Source organism: Podarcis erhardii, assembly GCF_964252035.2.
Source record: "Podarcis erhardii genome assembly, chromosome: 2".
Classification (NCBI taxonomy): domain Eukaryota; kingdom Metazoa; phylum Chordata; class Lepidosauria; order Squamata; family Lacertidae; genus Podarcis; species Podarcis erhardii.
The window spans coordinates 109,559,869-109,579,837 of record NC_138498.1 but is presented as its reverse complement, the minus strand read 5'-3'; the positions used below and the strand labels follow the sequence as shown (position 1 = coordinate 109,579,837).

The 19,969-nt window shown below is 47.1% G+C and overlaps 1 protein-coding gene across 8 annotated transcripts in view; it reads left to right on the top strand.

The window, feature by feature from the left end:
- Positions 1–13,471, top strand: part of MGAT1 (alpha-1,3-mannosyl-glycoprotein 2-beta-N-acetylglucosaminyltransferase) — a 47,057-nt gene extending 33,586 nt beyond the window's left edge. For all 8 annotated transcript variants that reach the window (XM_081853560.1, XM_081853556.1, XM_081853557.1 and 5 more), the window contains one exon: positions 8,670–13,471. In XM_081853560.1, coding sequence (XP_081709686.1) covers positions 8,749–10,098 — 1,350 coding nt within the window. In that variant the 5' untranslated portion in view covers positions 8,670–8,748 and the 3' untranslated portion in view covers positions 10,099–13,471. The remainder of the gene's footprint in view (positions 1–8,669) is intronic.
- The last annotated feature ends 6,498 nt before the right edge of the window (positions 13,472–19,969 follow it).

The window sequence follows — 19,969 nt, the reverse complement described above, 5'->3', positions numbered from 1 at the left end:
GGCAGCTGACCCTGTGACTGTCCTACTTTCTCCAGCCAGGTATTTGGTCTAGCATCAGTGTAGTGGTGGTGGAAGCAGAGGAGGAACCTATAAAGATTCTATCACTCTCACCAGACACCTTGTCCTGCAGAGGGTTTTATTTAGTACATTTATCTTGTATGGCAGGGGACAGCCTGGGGGCTTGGTCGTCATTCCACCCATCATAGTGCCTGACTCCCTGATTGACTGTGCAGATGTAATCTCAAATTTGGTGTTTAACCACCTCAAAGCGATTCATTCTTCTTTTCTAGTGCAGTCCAAAATAACCAGGAGGCCAGTGTATTTTGAGCTCTACACATTCTACCAGTAATAGATTCATTTTGGGTTTTGCATAGGCTATGAGAGCTGTTTCTGGTGTCTTAGCCATAAACCGTGAAGGTCAGTATCACAGGATTTACCGTATTTTTTGCTCTATAAGACTCACTTTATCCCTCCTAAAAAGTAAGGGGAAATGTGTGTGCGTCTTACGGAGCAAATGCAGGCTGCACAGCTATCACAGAAGCCAGAACAGCAAGAGGGATTGCTGCTTTCACTGCGCAGCGATCCTTCTTGCTGTTCTGGCTTCTGAGATTCAGAATATTTTTTTCCTGCTTTCCTCCTCCAAAAACTAGGTGCGTCTTGTGGTCTGGTGCGTCTTACAGAGCGAAAAATACGGTAGTTGTTTTCCTCAGGGGACCTGTTGAAATGGTCTGCCCCTAGGAGCAGTTGAATCTGTTGGCTTTCCATGCTACTCTCTGGGTTTTTCCTGCAGACCTCGCAAGCTCTTCTGTCAAATTGCTGGTCTGTTCCTAGCATAAGCTATCAACATGGGTGGCTGACTATTGCTCCTTTAGTCCAGTGACTAAAACAAAGGCTGCTCCTTCGTTTTTTGAGGAGCTGTAGAAGATTAAGCAGTTGGGATGGCAGCAAGAGTGCAAGTGGTAGACTATTCAAGGAAAATCTGACTGAAGGCGTATTCACACTTATCTTTTCCCCCGTTCTTTCCAGGCACAAGTCCGCACTTAAAAGCTCCACGTACGGTGGTACCTCAGGTTAAGTACTTAATTCGTTCCGGAGGTCCGTACTTAACCTGAAACTGTTCTTAACCTGAAGCACCACTTTAGCTAATGCGGCCTCCTGCTGCCGCCGCGCCGCCAGAGCATGATTTCTGTTCTCATCCTGAAGCAAAGTTCTTAACCTGAAGCACTATTTCTGGACAAAACAAATTCCTTCCAGTAGCACCTTAAAGACCAACTAAGTCAGTTCTTGGTATGAGCTTTCGTGTGCATGCACACTTCTTCAGATTAGCGGAGTCTGTAACCTGAAGCGTATGTAACCTGAAACGTATGTAACCCGAGGTACCACTGTACAAGCATTTTTTAATTTTTTGCCCTGGAGCTTTCCCCATAAAAAGCCATACTTTAGCACTCAATCGAAGCTAGTATCAGTTCGGGTTTTCTGTGGATTGCTGTTTACTTCAATAAAGCTTTAAAGTGTGGATTTTCATTGTGAAAGCGCTGAAGCAAAAAAAACGGGGGAGGGCGGCTTGGACACAGAGCTTTAAAGTGTGACTTTGCCTGGAAAGAGCAGAAGAAAGGTAAGTGTGGATAAGCCTGAATGTGGTTTAGAAAGAGTAGGCAGAGTTGGTAACAAAGAAGCCTATTTGTCATGTTGCCCTATGGAGCTACACCAAGTGGTTAGACTGCTGTTGCAATCTTTGCATGGCGACATCTGCAGCCCACTATCACCAATTTTGCCAAGCATGTTTGCACTTGAATCACTTGCCTCCATTCCGCTGCCACTTACTTTGGAGTCTGTTCATGAAATCACCTTAGCTTTAGTGAGTTGCTGCTATTTGGGTGAATTTCAATTGATTTTAATTGAGGAAAGGGGCAACGTTATAGGAGAGTATGGGGCACCAGTGGTTGCACAATCATTGCCCCTCCTTAAACCTCTGAAGGACCCTGATGACCTTAAGTACTTACTGGTTGTTTTCAGCATCTGTCACTCCAGGTTCTCTTAGGTGAAGCTATTCCCCCCCCCCTCCATCCTTAGCAGTCTGATTTTAGCACCCACTGTTGCAGTAAAGGAAACGACCATGGTTGCTTTGGCTGATGACTTCCCCCAAGAGAAGTATGGAGGAGTGTGACCATGTTTCATAGAGAAATTATCTTTCCAGATTCCCTTTGTGGGTTGGTGATTGGAGACACCATATTGTGGCAGTTTTGCTCTTATGTGGAGGGTAGAATTGAGAAGGCAGGGCTAGGGGATTGTTACTCCTGTGAGATTCCACAGGGATCAGTATTGTCTTCTGTTGTATTTGGTGCCACTGGCTGAAGCCATCTGGGGATGTGGTGTCATCAATAGGCAAACCACTTGTTCAGGCCATCCAGTTTTCTCCAGAACACAGACAAGAAACTGATGCTAAGCTGCTTCAATCTGTGGGTGGACTAGCCTGCTTCATGTATCTTGGATCTGATCCAGTAAAACCCTCTATATTCCTCTGCAGTCTTCTTGGATAGTTAACATGTTGTGTCTGGGTTCCAAGGGCCACAGCTTCTGTGCTTTTCCTTTCTGCTGCCAAACATTTGGAAGAAGGCAGTGACTATTGGAGGGGAGAAAGGGGAGTGAGAGATCTGTGTTGCTGGGTGTAGATCCACTGGTGCTTCTGCCTTGCTTGTCTCCTTCAAATACTGGATCTGCTTTTTAAAAAAAATCTTACCCGTGAAAACTGTGGAACCTTTCCTTAATATCATCATCCCAGGTCCTCTGGCAGCTTTAATTCTTTATTGTACCTCCTGGGTGCTTGCTATCCTGACTGTGGTCTTTCTAACCCCTGCCTGGATAAATAAAGACGCAAGAGACCATAATTTAAGGTTAAATGGGCGAATTAGGCCACAACTTTATTGAATTCAGGAATGAGAGGCATTGGCTTAGGCATTGGTCCTATCGACTATCTGGCTCCAGCCCATTTGCTGGAGACACGGGAAGGGTTAACACCATAGAGGGGGAGTCTCCTGCTGAGGCACGTCAACTAGGAGCTCCCCCGGGTCACCGCTCGGGGGCGTGCCTTTGGCCCACACCTCCATAGGCTTCGGACAGGGCCACGCCCCCCGGAGTCCTTTATCGGACCACCCTTCGTTCACTGGGGGGAGGTGATGGCGTTCCCCCCCCACATCCTCTTAACCCCTTCTTACCAATGGAGGGCGAGCCCCGACTGTGCCGGCCCTAAATAGGGCAGGGCCACGCCCCCCCCCAGCCACCCAATTGGCTGGCTGGGTGGATGACGCGGCCGGGATTCCCCTGCTCTCTCGGGGGCTGAAAGCAGCCCCCGCTCACGTGGGGTGGGCGTGAAGCCTGCAACCCCACCTCCTGGGCAGGCCGGAAGTGGCTTTTTAGGAATCTGACTGACTTAAACAGATGTTGAAGGAAACATCTTGAGAGCTCTGCTGAGCAGGGACATCAGACAAGCACCTAAATGTAACTTATGCGTGCCTTCCTTGATCTCTGGGACGCCAACCAATTGCCTCTCCTTTTTTTCTGTATACCACACAAGCTGCAGGCCGCCACAGGGCTTTTTTTTGTTTGTTTCAGGAGTCAAATTATATATGGGCAAGCCAGTCAATATTGATTGTCGTCTCCTGTGAGAAGCTGAGGTTCCCTCAGAGTAGTCTGGCTATTAAGTGGGATTCCAGGGCCTCAGAATAGCCAGGTTTTGCACAAGCCTGGCTGCAAAGTCCATATCCAACCCTGCAATGTTAAATTTATATGTCTGGTTCTCATACTGAGTGGGGATTAAGAAGGTTGCCCATGCAGCTGCTAAGCAGCAGGGGCCAAAGGGAGTCAAGAAGATTAGAGGATTGAGGATTAGTGTTTAAGGGGACAAGTAGTTATGGGGGTCAGCTGCAGAGTTGTGGGGGGTTAAATCAGGGGGGATTTGCAGGTCACTCACACCACAGACCCATAGCATGAAGTGTGAAGGTTTAGATGAAAGCCTATTGAACCATACTTGCATGCCTCTCACAAAGTCACTATCTGCAACCTCACATTCATGGAACCTACAGCTTCATAAGTAATATATGCTATCAACTTTGTTATGCTGTGTGGTTTTTGCCAGTATTTTCCGTTTTCCCATAACTAGGTTTATGGCTGCTGTTCCTCTATCACACGACAAGCAAATTATGAGCAGGGATGCTTTTAAGCCCTTGATAAGTTACTGCTACGAACTCTTGAACTTGATGCCACTGGAGACTTGACACGTAGAACAAACTAGCTTTACTTACTACTCTGAAGCTCTTACTGCTGCAGCTGATCTCAAAACACTTCTTTCATAAGCTTTAGTTCCTTTTTCACATTACCTCTGCACACACCCACTCATGAAATGCGTTGCATTATTAGAATAATTTATTCATTTATATCCCCATCTTTCTACTTACCAAGGTAGTGCTTAAGATGACTACTGGCTGTATCCAAAATTCCTACTGTCATTGAGAGAGGCTGATCTGAACCTTGGTTGCTCGCAGAGGAACTTGTGGATATAACTTTACTACAGGAGGGGTCTTGGTTAGGCAGGGCCTTGCTTTCCTTCTCATTCTGAGTGTGCTAGTTTCAATGACTAGGTTCATTGCTGGGTATGGCAGCACTGGTTCATTGTGGAATAGTGAAGTACCAAGGTAGCCAACAAGGGTCCCTTCAAATGTTCTTGGATTTTAATCCCCACCAGCCCCAGTTGGCAAAGCCAATGCTCAAGGGCAATGGGAGTTGTGGTTCAACAACATCTGGAAGTCACCATTTTGGCTGTCCTGAGTCTAGCAGCACTCAAGCCCCTCCATATAGAACTGTGCACCCTTAGGTGTGTACGTAAGTTGGTCATCTGCTTAGGACTTGGGTCCAGTGGAAAGTGTTTCACTTGGATCAGAGTTCAGATTGCAGCCTCCTTAAGGCTTTTGCAATTGCAGCCTAGCAGGGAGTCTAAGCTGAATTCCAATGGACAGGGTGTGTGTGATTTCGGGGCTCCCTGTTCGTTTGTCTCGCTATCCAAGACCCAAAGAAGCAAATGTGTGCATCATAATAGGACCGCCTACCACAAAATGAATCCTGATTGATAATCAGCCACTTCTTAACTGGTTGATTAATAAAATAAATTTGCATGTTCTAGTTTTCTCTCAAGAGCTTACATTTTAAATAAAGGCTGCCACTCACTGTTAGAAAGCCGTCTCAAATATTTCCTCTTTCCTTCCTTACTGCGGTGGCAATACCTGCAGCCAAAGAAAGACAGACCTGGCTTTGATTCACCCTGGTCTGTAGCAAACTGCTGCTGGATACTCGAGTCATGGCTCTGCAGTGCTGGGTTGGGCTTTGTGCCAGTCCGTGCCGTGCTTGCGTAGTCTCCATTCAGTTTTGTGGTTTCCTCAAGAAATTAATTGTGCTCTTTCTTTGCCCTGAAAGGAGAGCTGTCCGTGCTTTGTTCTCCCAAAAGATCAGATTCTGCTTTCCAAATAAATTATGCAAATGGAAGTGCTACAAAATTGTCTTGTGTGCAACAAGCTCATGTTACTTTCTTTGTTCTGAACTCAAGTCCTTGAGGTTTTCTGGAGGGAGAAGCGTGGTGAAAATGGACTGTGCTGAGCAAAGGAAAATGGGGACTGAATGGAGAAGGGGCACGAGATTTCAAGGCCACAGCCCCAAAAACACACAGCAGGCCAGTCGGCACGTGTTGTGCAGCACAATTGCTCAGCAAAGTGAATCGTTCAGTCTAAGCAGGGGTATAACTGATGTGCTCTTCCCCAGCATTTGGGATGTTGCCTAGTGGGGGGAAAGGAAATCCCCCCCCCACTCAAGCTTTTAATCTCCCTCTGCCAAAAAACTATTGTCAAAAGAAGTGTATTTGAAGAAGTGTGCATGCACACGAAAGCTCATACCAAGAACTGACTTAGTTGGTCTTTAAGGTGCTACTGGAAGGAATTTGTTTTGTTTTGACTATTGCAGACCAACACGGCTACCTATCTGTAACTGTCAAAAGAAGTGTTTATGTTCGCTTCTACTGGTTGGTGGAGATGAAAGGCTGGCTGGGGGTATAAAGAAGTATGTTTCTCTTCTGCCCAACCCAAGCAGTGAATGGCAATATGCATTTTTGATTTTGTCATTGAATTGTTTTATGTGGACGCTGAAAAAATGTATAGCTTGACTCCTCTTTTGTACGCAGCCTGTGGATAGCCTTGCCCTGAAACACAGCATGCAAGGACTTTAAAAATAAATGTTGGCCTTCAGCAAGGAATGAGGGGAGATGGGAAGGCCTTAATTTATTGTTTAAGCCTGTTGGACAGCTTTGCCTTAGGGCAGGAGGGTGTGACTTGACCAAACTGGCCTGTTGGGCCTAATTCAGCCTGTGGGGCAGAGTGTGGGGCACATTTTCTATGAAGAATTGGCTGATTAGTGTTTTGCAGGCAAAAAAGTGGTCATCTGGTGTCGTGATGCCTGGTGATTGACAGGTGGGCAGCACTACCCACCTGTCAAACTTGGCCCACCACAGGTGGGGGAGATAAGCTGGCCAGATTCAGTTCCCCACCCCTGCATTAGATGCTAAGGCTGTCCTAACTCCATTTACCTGGGAATAAGTCCCACTGAGTTCAGCAGGACTTACTTTTGCATAGGCATGACTAGAAATGTGCCTTAAGTTTCCAGGTCTCTTCTGGGTGGACACAGAACGGGAAAAGAGTTTGTGTAGGGCACAAAACCAAGAAACCTTGGGTGGCAGCTGCTGCCGTTAGCCAATACTCCTGCTTTGAAAATAGGCAGCAATTTTTCCACCCCACCCTGGTCTGTTAAACACACTTTAATTCAGAAAATAATGGAACTGGAAGGTGTTTATAGGGCAGGTGTTGGGATCGCTTCCAGTCTCCTGCAGAGATTCTTCTACCCAACTGGGGACAAGACTAGCAAGAAGCAATGATTGTCCCAAAGCTGCTACATGGAGCATTTGTATTCTTTGTGGTTTTCCTGCTATAAATTCAGATACTTTGCTCAGATCCTCTAAGTGTCTCTATTTTCCAAGGACGTCCCTGATTTAGAGAAGCCGTCCCAGTCTCTGATTTGATCCCAGAACGTCCCGCTTTTCCTTAGAATGTCCCTATTTTCATTGGAGAAATGTTAGAGGGTATGACTTTGCCCTGTTTTAAAGTTTTCTTATTTTCAAGAATGCTGTACTGTGGACCAGCTACTGTAATTGCAGGCATGCAAATGCCCATTTAGCTGATTGCCTGTGGCAGAAGAATCATCTCCAAATGCCCAGACAGGGAACTTAACAAAATTCTTTCTTAATCTACAAAATGACTGACATAGTTTTTAAAAAAAAAATGTATGTGGGCTTGTAACGTTTTCTGGACTTGCTGGTACAGCTGCTTTGTCTACAGTGAGCAGTATAATCTCCGTGCTGGGCAGGACCATGCCCTCAGCTGACTCCTTTTCTCTGCAAAACGATGGTTCTCAGTGATTGGTCATAGGAGCCCTCTTGGACTTTATCAAATAGATATTTATGGGGCAATTAGTGCCAGTCCAAGCAAGCTAGATTGTGTAGGCCTTTGATTTGACGTGACCATCTTTTCTTGCCACAATGACTCTGACATTGTGTTTATTTCCTTGCAACAGTTCTGTATTTCAAGTAACCCAAACATTCAGGCATGCATGCCTGTTGCTTTCGTTTAGCATAACTGTTTTGTTTCCATTGCCCTCATCTAATACTGCTAATATGAATGGTGGGGCCTACATGGAGCAAGGGAGCAAGGTGGAGTGGACTTCAGAGTAAAAGTGATGCTGAAGGTAGATGATGAATCGAGACTGAATATACCTCTGATGTTTCTCTTGCTGAAATATCTGGAAAGCACTGAGAGCACAGGCCCATTAAATCTCTCCTACCTACTGCAGAATTTCACCTTCCATTCAGAGATCTGTGTTAAACATTGCATGTATCATCTTTTTAATAGTCTGGGTTGGTGGGGGGCAAGCAGTGATGTGGGGTAAAAAATAATGAATAGATGCCAACTGCAAATGCAATATTATGCAAGCTTGGCAGTTTTCATAGTTGTAATTGTTGTTTTTCAAGTAATTATCTCTGGCAATGAGATAGTCATCATATCATGCACAAGCCTTTGGATTGCTAAATTGGATTAGTGTGTCAACAGTTTTCAGCACCTCGGTTTTTTTGCTTAAATTTGAACAGTGTAAGGAAAGTGCATGCTATTAACTGTAAGTCTCTCCCAGTAATTCTCTCTCCCCCCCCCCCCATCATGCAACATTTAAACCACATTAATTTAATAAATGATGATGACGACGATGATAAAGGAAGGCTTTGATTTTCATCCCCTCAAATATATCAGGTCAAAATTTTGTGGTGTGTGGGGAAAAATTAACATGGGGTGTTTTTTTTTTTTTTTAAAAAAAAACAACTTTTGTTTGCAAAATGCAAGCAAAATAAACGTGATAAATTAGTACATTCTCTAAGGTATCGGAACTTGCCTCCAAGCAAATTATCCTAATTTGCATAGTGTTTGGAAAACCCACATCACTGAGGGCAAGGAAGGAGGAGAAAAACCGATGGAACATGTTGTGGCCTCCCCTAACACCCTTTTATTTCCCCCCTACTTGTTGTGCAGGTCCATGGTGGTATTGTGACGCCCATCAGAGGGGAAAGCGAGCACGAGAAGACAGGGTGGGGGCCTGCGCCTGTGAAGGATGCTGAAGAAAAGCAACCTGGTTCTCTGGGGCGTGGTGCTTTTTGTGGCCTGGAACGCCCTGATCCTCTTCTTCCTGTGGACTCGGCCTCAGTCCTCCTCTGACCACAGCCGCCTCACCGAAGAGGTCATCCGACTGGCCCAGGACGCAGAGGTGGAGCTGGAGCGCCAGAAGGACCTCCTGCATCAAATCTACCGCTACAGCGCTCTCTGGAACAGGAGGAAGGCTGCTGAAGCCAAAAGGCTCCACCTCTCGGTTGCGTCCTCCGCCCCGCCTTCGACAGCTGCCCCCTTGCCCCGCCGCAGCCAAATCTCTCCAGACGCCGTCTTGCCAGTGCTGGTGATTGCCTGTGACCGCAGCACGGTCCGCCGCTGCCTCGACAAGCTGCTGCATTACCGCCCCTCCAAGGAGCGCTTCCCCATCATCGTGAGCCAGGACTGCGGACACGAGGAGACCGCCAGGGTCATCGCCTCCTATGGAGACGCCATCATGCACATCAAGCAGCCCAACCTGAGCGACATCCCTGTGCCCACCGACCACCGCAAGTTCCAAGGCTACTACAAGATCGCCCGGCACTATCGCTGGGCCCTGAGCCAGGTTTTCCGGAACTTCAAGTACCAGGCGGCCATTGTGGTGGAAGACGACCTGGAAGTCGCTCCAGACTTCTTTGAATACTTCCAGGCCGCTTTCCCGCTCCTGCTAGCCGACCCCACCCTCTGGTGTCTCTCCGCCTGGAACGACAACGGCAAGGAGCAGATGGTGGACGCCAACCACCCGGAGCTCCTCTACCGTACGGACTTTTTCCCCGGGCTGGGCTGGCTTCTGCTGTCCGACCTGTGGGACGAGCTGGAGCCCAAGTGGCCCAAGGCCTTCTGGGATGATTGGATGCGACACCCTGAGCAACGGCAGGGCCGTTCGTGCATCAGGCCCGAAGTGTCGCGCACCATGACTTTCGGCCGCAAGGGCGTGAGCCACGGTCAGTTCTTTGACCAGTACCTGAAGTTCATCAAGCTCAACGACCGCTTCGTGCCTTTCACCCAGATGGACCTCTCTTACCTCAAGAAGGATGAGTACCAGCGCTCATTCCTAGCCCAGGTCTACGGGGCCCCTGAGCTACGGGTCGAGGAGCTGCAGGGTAACCAGCGCCGGGAGCTGGGCACTGTCCGAGTGCAGTACACCACTCGCGACTCCTTCAAGGCCTTCGCCAAGGCCTTGGGGGTCATGGACGACCTCAAGTCCGGAGTGCCCCGTGCCGGCTACCAGGGCATCGTCAGTTTCCTCTTCAGAGGCCGCCGCGTTTACTTAGCACCTCCTTCGGACTGGACAGGCTACGATCCTAGCTGGAGTTAGCAGCTGACGACCCTTAAGCATGTTGGACCCTGTTGTCAAAGGGGTGCTTGGAGTTGGGAGTGGGGGGCGGGGGCAAAACTCTGTATTTTTCTTTTCCTGTGTGGCATTCGAGTGCATTCCAGGGATGAGGGTGGTTTTGTGCACTTAAAATTATGGGGTAGGAGGGGCGGGGTTGCAGGGGTTATTCCGATGCCCCAAAGAGGGGGTGAGGTGGAGCGTTCCGAGTGCTCTCTCCGTTCTACCCTCCAGTGCCTATTCTCCTTTTTTTTTTTTTTTTTTTTTTTTTGACGTGGTGGTCTGTTCACTCATTAGATCCTTGGTGGCTTCTCCAAGTCAGTGTGTTTTTGAGGTCAAAGCCCGTGCTAAACCAAAGCAGCAACCCATTGAGGTTTTCCCAGCTTTGTTGAGCTCACGGAGGCCTGCGCAGCTTGTGGCCCATCAAGCCAGGTGCGGCTCCACAGGCACACAACATGGCTTGATAACTTCCCTGTTCCACGTATGCAGGCAAGCAAAAAAATTGCTGGTAGGTCGCTTTGCATAGCTGGTGTGTTGCATTCTGCCTGATGGGTCGCAGTTTGTGCAGGCCTGAGCAATAGGGAGGCAATGAGAGCCTTTTCTCCCCTCTTGACAGCCTGTTCCTTTCTCATTTGGACATAGTTGAATGCTAGCATTGCAAACAGGAAACTCCTTTGGACGTTCAGTGAGTCCCTTAGAAGGACCACTTTTATTGACCATATTGGCCATTTTTACTTGGGTCTCCTGAATAACTCATTCTTGAACTGTGTTCGATGGGAGGTAAGGTGCGTGCACTGATAAAGGTGATGTGAGGATTGCTCAGGTGAGGCGAGTGTCTAAATCTCCAGTTGTTTTTACCTGGGTAATAGGCATGGGGGGAGATGTGGTTGGTTGCCAAAGGAGGTTCTTGTCAGCTGGTCCTTACTGTAAGCTACGGCGACTGAAATCCAGACGGGCTGGACCATTTCAGGTGGCAGGTGGGGGATTAAATTTGAAAACTCACCCACATGAAACTCCCCTTATATGTGCAAGGCTAGCATGTCCAGGAGAAGGTCTTGGGCTAGCTTTTTCCGTGACGTGTGTGAAGGAGCATTCAAACCCCCACTTAGTCAGAAATGGTACCGTCTTGAGCACCTATTTGCTCTCAGTTATGTTTTGTGGCCACCATTATATAATAGCTTCATGACATCTAAAGGGAGGTTGGTTTAATTGTGGCGTGGTGCCACGTTCTCTTCCCAGGTTGAGTAAGGAAACTTGTCCCCAATGGCTGCCTTAATTCGCCTTGGGTTTTGGGGGGAGGGGCGGTCCCTAAATTCGGCCCCGCCACAGAGGTGGCTTATCCCTCAGTAGCATTTTGTCACATTAGCACTGATCCACCACCAGGTCTGTGGGAGCAACGGGGCAGTGGTAGAATCCCCGAGTCAGCAGAACGCACCATGGGAGGAGCCCAGCCTTATTCAGCGGTGCAGAAGCTTCTTACCCCATTCTTGCCTCTAGAAGGCGCTGCTGAGCTGCTCCAGAGCCACTAGATAAAGTAAGCATGGAGAAGGAGCTTCGGACCTCATATGGCCAAAATTCAGACCACACCAAAGGGTAGTATTTTGTTTGTTTCTTTGGATGCTGTATTACTTTTTGTCTTTTTTTATAAAAAAAAAAAACTATTCAAACTCTCCATGGTGAATGAAGAAAGAAATACGAGGTTGTATTCAGCATAGCACTAAGGAGATCGTTCTGCCAGTGCAACTATTTCTTCTGGTCCAACAGAATGATCTCCCCTGTCCTCCTCCATCCTTGTGTGCTGTTGTGGGTTCTCCTAACCCTCTGGAGCAGATATGGAAAGGGCGTGGGGAGGAGAGGGGAGAAAGTCCTATTGCGCTAGCTGGGATCCTTCTGCTGGCTTTCAGTGGTTCCACAATTTAGTTGAATACGGCCCCTTGTCTCTGTTTTGGAATTCCACTTCAGTAAGGAATTTCTCTCCTGCGGCCAAGTTCAGCAAAATGGGTGTGGAACGCCTTCCTTCCGCATCTCTTGTTTTCCTAGCTGGTGCAGATGGAAGAACAGGAGATGATGCCTCGGGGGAACCGCATTTGAATGATCTTGTTGCATCTATTTAATTATGTTTCGTTAGTACTTCCTTGAAAAAGCAGTATTGCTACTGGGATCGTGAGAGAAAGACGTCTCTTCCGTTGAAAACCCTGATCATGAGATTATTATTTTCTTTTTTCAAAGGGTGATCCATCTTGGGTTTCTCTCAGAGGAGGAACCTCTGTGAGGGGATACATATTGGTGAGGTTTTGGGAAAAATATTCCGTTCGAAAGGGTGTTCACTTATGAATGGGAGATTCTCCATTGAAGGCAAAGGCCTTCTCTTCTCCCCTTGAATGGGTACCTGTGGAAAGTCACTGACAAGACCATAGGAGGGTGAAAGAGAGCATGCAGTGATGGCGAGTTGCACTCTCAGTAGGTCCTACACCCTTCTTTGAAATTTGCTTGAATTGGGGGTGGCAGGGAGACATCAAGATGAAAATGAGGAGTAGCTCCAGGACTCTCTTTAGTTTGGGGTTCACATTCCTAGACACAAACTGATCTCCAGTGCAGGGAAGGAAGCACCTTGAAAGATGACCTCTTTGACCAGTGAAAGGCAGTTAGTGAGGTTGGGGTTGGGGGAAGGAGGACATATTCTGTCCCTATGCTTCCCCTTTCTGTCTTTAGGGGCACAAGCAAAGGCCCCTGAATTAGAATGGGATCTACCCTTCTTCCTCCTGTCCAGGCAGGAGTTGGTATTATCACCCACCTGTAGAATTCTGAAGAGTCAGCCAGTGGATGGGACACTGTTTTTAGGGAATTGACTCTACCTTTAATGCCAACGCAAGGGCCTGACACTGAGGACTTTCTCTGTCCTTCCCACCCAACCCATTGTTTTGGATCAAGTTCTGTCCATCCAAGCCATCTATGGCCTGAACTCTTTCTTGTGGCATGTGGTCCGTGTTTTGTGTGAATGTCCTAGCTCACAGTGCTACTACCTCCCTTTCCATTCCCAGAGAGTGCTTCAGGTGAAGGGACTTGAGATCAGCTGAGATGGCATTGGCCCCGGAAGAACGTTTTGGGTCAGTCGGGGAGAATCCGCCAGCATCTTCAGTTCCCTCCTTCTCTCCCAAGCTCCCTTTCCACTCCTGGAACGGTCCGTTTTGAAATTCCAACTGAAAGGAAAAGCTTGTGAAATTTTGGGATGGTTGAACTCTTTAAGGTGTTTGCTAGAGAGACGCTGTTTTTAATGTCCAAATTTCAATTGGTGAAATGTTTGAAGATGCAAAAACTTATTTTCCACAGCAAAATAAAAGCCGGTCCTTTTCAAACAGCGCCTGTCTTTTGTGCCTTTGATCTTACAGAATCGCTCGGTGTCAATTCTTCAGCATTTCACGAGAGTCTGTAACAAAGGTCTGGCGGGGAGCAGGCAGAGAATGAGCAGACCAAAGATTCATCTAGTTCATTGTTCTGTCCCAAAGTGGCTGGCTAGTTGCTCCTGGACAGTTCAGAAGCGGGATGCAATAGTGATTTATTACAGCTGCCCTCTTGTTCATTGGCAGCATAATGGGTCCAGAGGCAGCATACATCTTAACCTGACAGCTCCATTATACTTTGAATATGGAGCTTACATACCTAGTTAACATAGCTAACAAGAGCCATTGGCTAACCTATTCTCCATCCTCCTGTTGAGTAAATACGCCTCAGGTGGAAGAGGCATCTGTATAATTGGCACTGACATTTGAAATGTGATGTAACATGAATAAAACCTGCAGCTTTCTCACTCATGTGGCTACATGTTGAGGTGAGCTATGTGGGTAGCTCCTTTCTCATATACTTTTTTCACTGGAAATCTATTTAAGAAAAGACAAACATGCACAAGGGGACAATGAAACAAAAGAAGAATTGCCATCTACAGTCACAATAAATCTAGATCTATTCATATTTACACTTAATGTATTGACATATACTCTCCAAATCATAGAACTGTAGCATTGGAATGTCTGAATAGGTATTCAAAGTTGGTGTTTATAGAAAATAAGTTTGAATGTAACAAGGGTATTAAGGTGAATATTTACCCTTCTAAATCTCTTAGCACCTGCAAAGGCTTGTAATTTCCATTTTGTGTCGTGCTGATTGCTCCCATATTACAAGCATATAATGTAAAAGTATATGAACATTTGCAAAAATCAAGGATTTCACTGATAATAAGAGGTAGTATGGACAGCAACTTCAGACCAAAACTTCCTGGAATGGCTCCTGCTGGATCTTCCAGCAAATTGTTTTGTTTCCTTTCTCTGTGCATTTCAGTGACAGTTCAGGAGAGGGGGCTGCTCTTTTTCCCCTCTTTTCCGCTCCCATCCTTTCCCAGTTGCAACTCCTGCCTGCTTGAAAGCAGGCCTGTCCAAACAGCCTGCCAGTCACCTAGGGCAGGCAACCAGAATCTCAATAACAAAAGACAAAATCAGCTTGACAGCCTGTTTTATTTATTTTATTTCATAAAAAGTTATGCACCACTTGACTGTTTAAAAAGCCCTAGTAGCTGTTTGCAAAAAGATAAAACCATAAAAATCCAGAAATTTTTCCACCTATGCTGTGAAGCATTACAAAAGTTAAAATATTAAAACGTATTAAAATTGCCACCACTTTCTAAGCATCTGCATAGACTTGTCTCCCCAGGAATGTTTCGAATCAGGTGCCAAAAGTATAGCGAAGGTGCCTGCTTGATCTCAATAGGGAGTTCCAAAGTTTAGGCGCCGTCACACACTAGCCCTGGGATCTCCAGTCTGGCTCCACGAAAATCTCGCTGGTGGGAATAAAACAAAATAGAAATAGAAATAGAAGTGGGCCAGCAGAGGAAAGTATCAAGATTCCAAGCGTCAGAGGTGGAACCGCTGGCAGAATCGGACCCGCATATCGTGATCCAGCTTCGCCGCTGACCTACCGCCACCGTGTGGCAGAACCAGGGTAGGGCAGCTGTGTTGCTTGGAAAGCTGAGCTGCAAATATGCACGAGTACACACACGCACACAAAAGCAGGTTCACACGTTACGCGCGCCTACCTATATGCACACGCGCGCCCATTTGTACACGTTCCTGTGCCTCTTTCCGCGCCTGTCCTTCACGCCCTGCAGCCGCGTCGCCCGGTCCGATTAGCAGGACCGCCACCCTGCGCGCATTAATCTGAGAGTAATCCCTTCTGAACACTGAGGAGCTTCCAAGTCAACACGGATAGCATCGACCAGCTGCACGACGACGAGTGTGGTTTAATTCCCATCTGTCTGCAAAAAGCAATATATATATATATGTTTGCAAAAAGATAAAACCATAAAAATCCAGAAAATTTTCCACCTATGCTTTAAAGCATTACAAAAGTTAAAATATTAAAACATATCAAAATTGCCACCACTTTCTAAGCATATATATATTATATATATATATATTATAATATATATATATTATATATATGATTGCCTCCCCCCTCCATGCTAAATTGGTCAGTGGCTGGAATGCGTTGCTTTAGCGTTAGCAACGTGCCTTCAACGTCATCTTTTCTGTTGAGTCAACAAATGTGGAATTTGGAAGGCGGAAAAGCAAAGAAACGAAACCGATCGCGGAGGCGCTTATTTGCTGTGACTAAAAGCCACGTGTGCGCTCCTTCGATAGCTCAGCTGGTAGAGCGGAGGACTGTAGAATGTGAAAAGCCGTCATCCTTAGGTCGCTGGTTCGATTCCGGCTCGAAGGACATTCTGTTTTTTCCCTTTTCTATTATAAATGCCCCACCAAATTCCAGATGCATTCTCAATTTAATTCACAGGTGATCAGAGTGCACTGGAGGCTGAGGGCATCAAAAGTCTTCCCCCCCCCCCCGCAAAAAGGCCCCGCCACTGGAATGCATTTTCTTATAAAGGCATTACGACCAGAGAACCTGGTATACAGAAATACCTTTAACTGTTAGGCTCCGCTGGGTCAGATCTCACGCGTTTCTCGGGCAATACTAGACAGACAGACAGCAAATGGAAGTTTAAATCTGTTTCCCTGCTTTCTGATCGTGGGCTTGGGTTGCACGTGTGAGCTTTGACTGCAATCCTATCTTTACTTGGGAAGATGCTCGTTGAACTAATGGGTGTTACTCGAGAGTAGGCATGCACAGGATCGCGCTGTTTGTCTTCCTTAAAAAAAAAAAAAAAAAAAAAAAGTACTGTACTGCAACTCCAAAACCCACGATCGGGTAATAATACCGTTATGGGGACCATCTAAAAGGTCACAAAAGCATGGCAAGCTTTCCGAGTCTGCAGAACGCAAAGGATCGGGCAAGAAGGGTAACCACAACAATAGTGGAGATGGTCTGTTATTAGGCTGCACCTGGAGTTTCCTTACGTAAAAACAGCACAGAGGTAGGAATAGAACTTCTGGGGAAATGCTTAAGCACAGAACTGGAACTGAGCTCTGCGATTGGCTCGTTGAAATTGTAAGGAGGCCACGCTATTGGGTGCAAACTCCTACGGAAGCAGCGAACGCTATTGGTTGGTCTGCTGACTTGGGACGCCCCATTGGCTACTACTTTTTTAAGTTACACATCCCACTTCTGCTTTTAGTTTTTTTGACGCTCTGCTCATCTGCTTTGAGCACATGGACCCGAAAATGCCGGATTTTTCTTGCTAGCGCACATTGGAGAAGCCACAGCGATCTTACTGAAAAACTAGGCACAGAATTCGAGGAAAAGTGTCGATCACCGTGGACTAGAATCTTGTCCCGAAGTGATTAGGAAAAATACAACCTTATATACCGGACCTTGGTCCGCCCAGCTCAGCGTTGTCCACACTGTCTGGCAGCAGCTATCTCTTTCAACCCTCACTGGAAATGCCGACCTTCGGCCTTTTCGCAAAACACTTTGTCCTTCGAGCCGGAATCGAACCAGCGACCTAAGGATGACTTTTTCTGAAGTATTCTACAGTCCTCCGCTCTACCAGCTGAGCTATCGAAGGAGCGTGATTAAGGTGTCAAAGGAATGTCGTTTAAACCAGCCTGCTCAAGAGTGTTTTGCCTTGTGCATTTGTCAAAATGTAAAACTGAACAGGTTCTTTTAAAGTTCTGCTAATTTAAACACGTCAGCAATGCAGATGATCAAGAATCAAAGTGTAGTCGCACACAGACAAATCAGCCCACGTTAGGGCAGTCATCCTGTTAAATAAATCTTACTTGGCTGATCAAAAGAATTTTAATGGATTGATTAAGTCTGCATGGATTTGCACCCTAATGCAGAAACAGGATTTTTATTTTTAAAGTACTTTCTTTCTAAATGATCGTGTGTTGCAGCAGGTACAGATTGGAAGAAGAATTCCACACAAAGGGGGGGGGGCGTGTTGGCAGAAGGATGATGCGAGGGGAATAATAGAATCATAGAACCCCAAGAGTCATTTGTTTCAACCTCTTGCAATGCAGGAATCTCAGTACAAAAATGGCATGAATATCTCTCCATCCATCACAACTTGCATGAAGTTTAAAACTCAGCCTTTTCCACCTCAAATTTACGTTCCTTTGTGTCTGCTGCCACCTGGTGGCCCTTGAGGCAATTTCATTAAAGATCACTTTGTTATGCAGACCGCTGCCAAAGTCAGGCGGAGTCCAGTGCAAGATTTGCAAGATTTGTTGTTGTTTAGTCGTTTAGTCGTGTCCGACTCTTCGTGACCCCCTGGACCAGAGCACGCCAGGCACTTCTGTCTTCCACTGCCTCCCACAGTTTGGTCAAACTCATGCTGGTAGCTTGGAGAACACTGTCCAAACATCTGGTCCTCTCTCGTCCCCTTCTCCTTGGGCCCTCCATCTTTCCCAGCATCAGGGTCTTTTCCAGGGAGTCTTCTCTTCTCATGAGGTGGCCAAAGTATTGGAGCCTCAGCTTCAGGATCTGTCCTTCCAGTGAGCACTCAGGGCTGATTTCCTTCAGAATGGAGAGGTTTGATCTTCTTGCCGTCCATACCAAACTCCAGTTTTCTAAGATGAAGCTGCCCCTTCTACCCTCAACAGGGTTTGCCAGGGATTTGAACCCATGACCTCTGGTGTCTCTTCTCCCCTCAGATAGTCCCTGAGACATGGTGTGGTTGTTGACTTATGAGAGAACTAAAGGTAAAGGGTCCAGTCGTGGCCGACTCTGGGGTTGCAGCGCTCATCTCGTTTTATTGGCCGAGGGAGCCAGCATACAGCTTCCAGGTCATGTGGCCAGCATGACTAAGCCGCTTCTGGCGAACCAGAGCAGCGCACGGAAACGCCCTTTACCTTCCCGCCAGAGGAGGTACCTATTTATCTACTTGCACTTTGACATGCTTTTGAACTGCTAGGTTGGCAGGAGCAGGGACCGAGCAACGGGAGCTCACCCTGTTGCGGGGATTCGAACCGCCGACCTTCTGATCGGCAAGTCCTAGGCTCTGTGGTTTAACGCACAGCGCCACCCGTTTCCCTCCAGCTCTCCTTACAAAACTTTAAGTCCTGGGATTCCTTGGCCTGGGGAGAGATAGTATTAAAATTATGTCTAGCACAGGAGATGTGGCCTTTCATAACAGCGCTCTCACAGGCATGGCAGCCTCGCTTTCTTAAATGGCCTCAAGTTACCACCTTATCTCACTAACCTTTCTCCTATGCATTCAAAAGCTGTCTCATTAACTGTTGCTTTTTCTGCATTTGCATCACTGAAGTGACCTCCCTGGGGTGCAAGCCTGGGCATTATATATGGAGGTCCTGGGATGCCCAGATAACAAGACCCCACTCTTAGCCTTGCTGATGTGGTTCAAAGGAAAGGAAAGAAATATGTTTGGCTGCAAGAGTTGCCAGAAGGAGGCGTAGAAGGCAACACCTGACCCTTTTAGGGACTCCCCTCCTGATCTGAGTAGGGTTTACTCCTTAGCCATTTATTCTCCCGAAGATGTCCCACAAGCCAGCAGGTATTAATTTTTCCTTGGGGTTCACAAATGATTATCTCATAGCTGTCAACTTACAGATTTGAAAATAAGGGACCAGCAGCCTCGAAAATAAGGGATCAACAGCCAAAATAAGGGATTTTCAGAGCACAGGTATGTTCGACTTCTGAACCACTCCGAGCCAAAGGCAGAAAGCCCAGCCAGAAGCCAAACGAAGCCTCAAGCGTTGGTTCCCACAGCGCAGCAACCCGGCAAAGGGGATGCAGCAAGGAAAACCACTGTCACCTCTCCGCTGCGAAGCGCTGAGCAAAGGCGAGTCCCCAGGCAACGCGGCCAATTTGATCGGCACAAGGAATTCATGCTCCACTCCCCAGTCGTTCTTAGACTCCTTTTTGGGTGAGCAATGCAGCCAAGCAACACAGTTGGAGCCTCCCTCCTCTCTGGCCGACAGGGAGGGAGGGAGAGGAGCTGCTTCCTTTGAAACCCGGGAAATTTACGGGATATCATCAATCTGGGACAGCAGCGGGACACAGCGCTGGGATAAGGGAGTTTCCCGCCAAATAAGGGACGGTTGACAGCTATGGATTATATCCACAAGGCAGCGGAGGTTTAGGTTCAGAGTTTTCCATCTCCTAGATGAGGGGTAGGCAACCTAAGGCCTGGGGGCCAGATGTAGCCCAATAGCCTTCTCACTCCAGCCCGCAGATGGTCCGGGAATCAGCATGTTTTTACATGAGTAGAATATGTCCTTTTATTTAAAATGCATCTCTGGGTTATTTGTGGGGCCTGCCTGGTGTTTTTACATGAGCAGAATGTGTACTTTTACTTAAAATGCGTCTCTGAGTTATTTGTGCGGCACAGGAATTCGTTCATTATTTTTTCCAAAATATAGTCCGGCCCACCACATGGTCTGAGGAA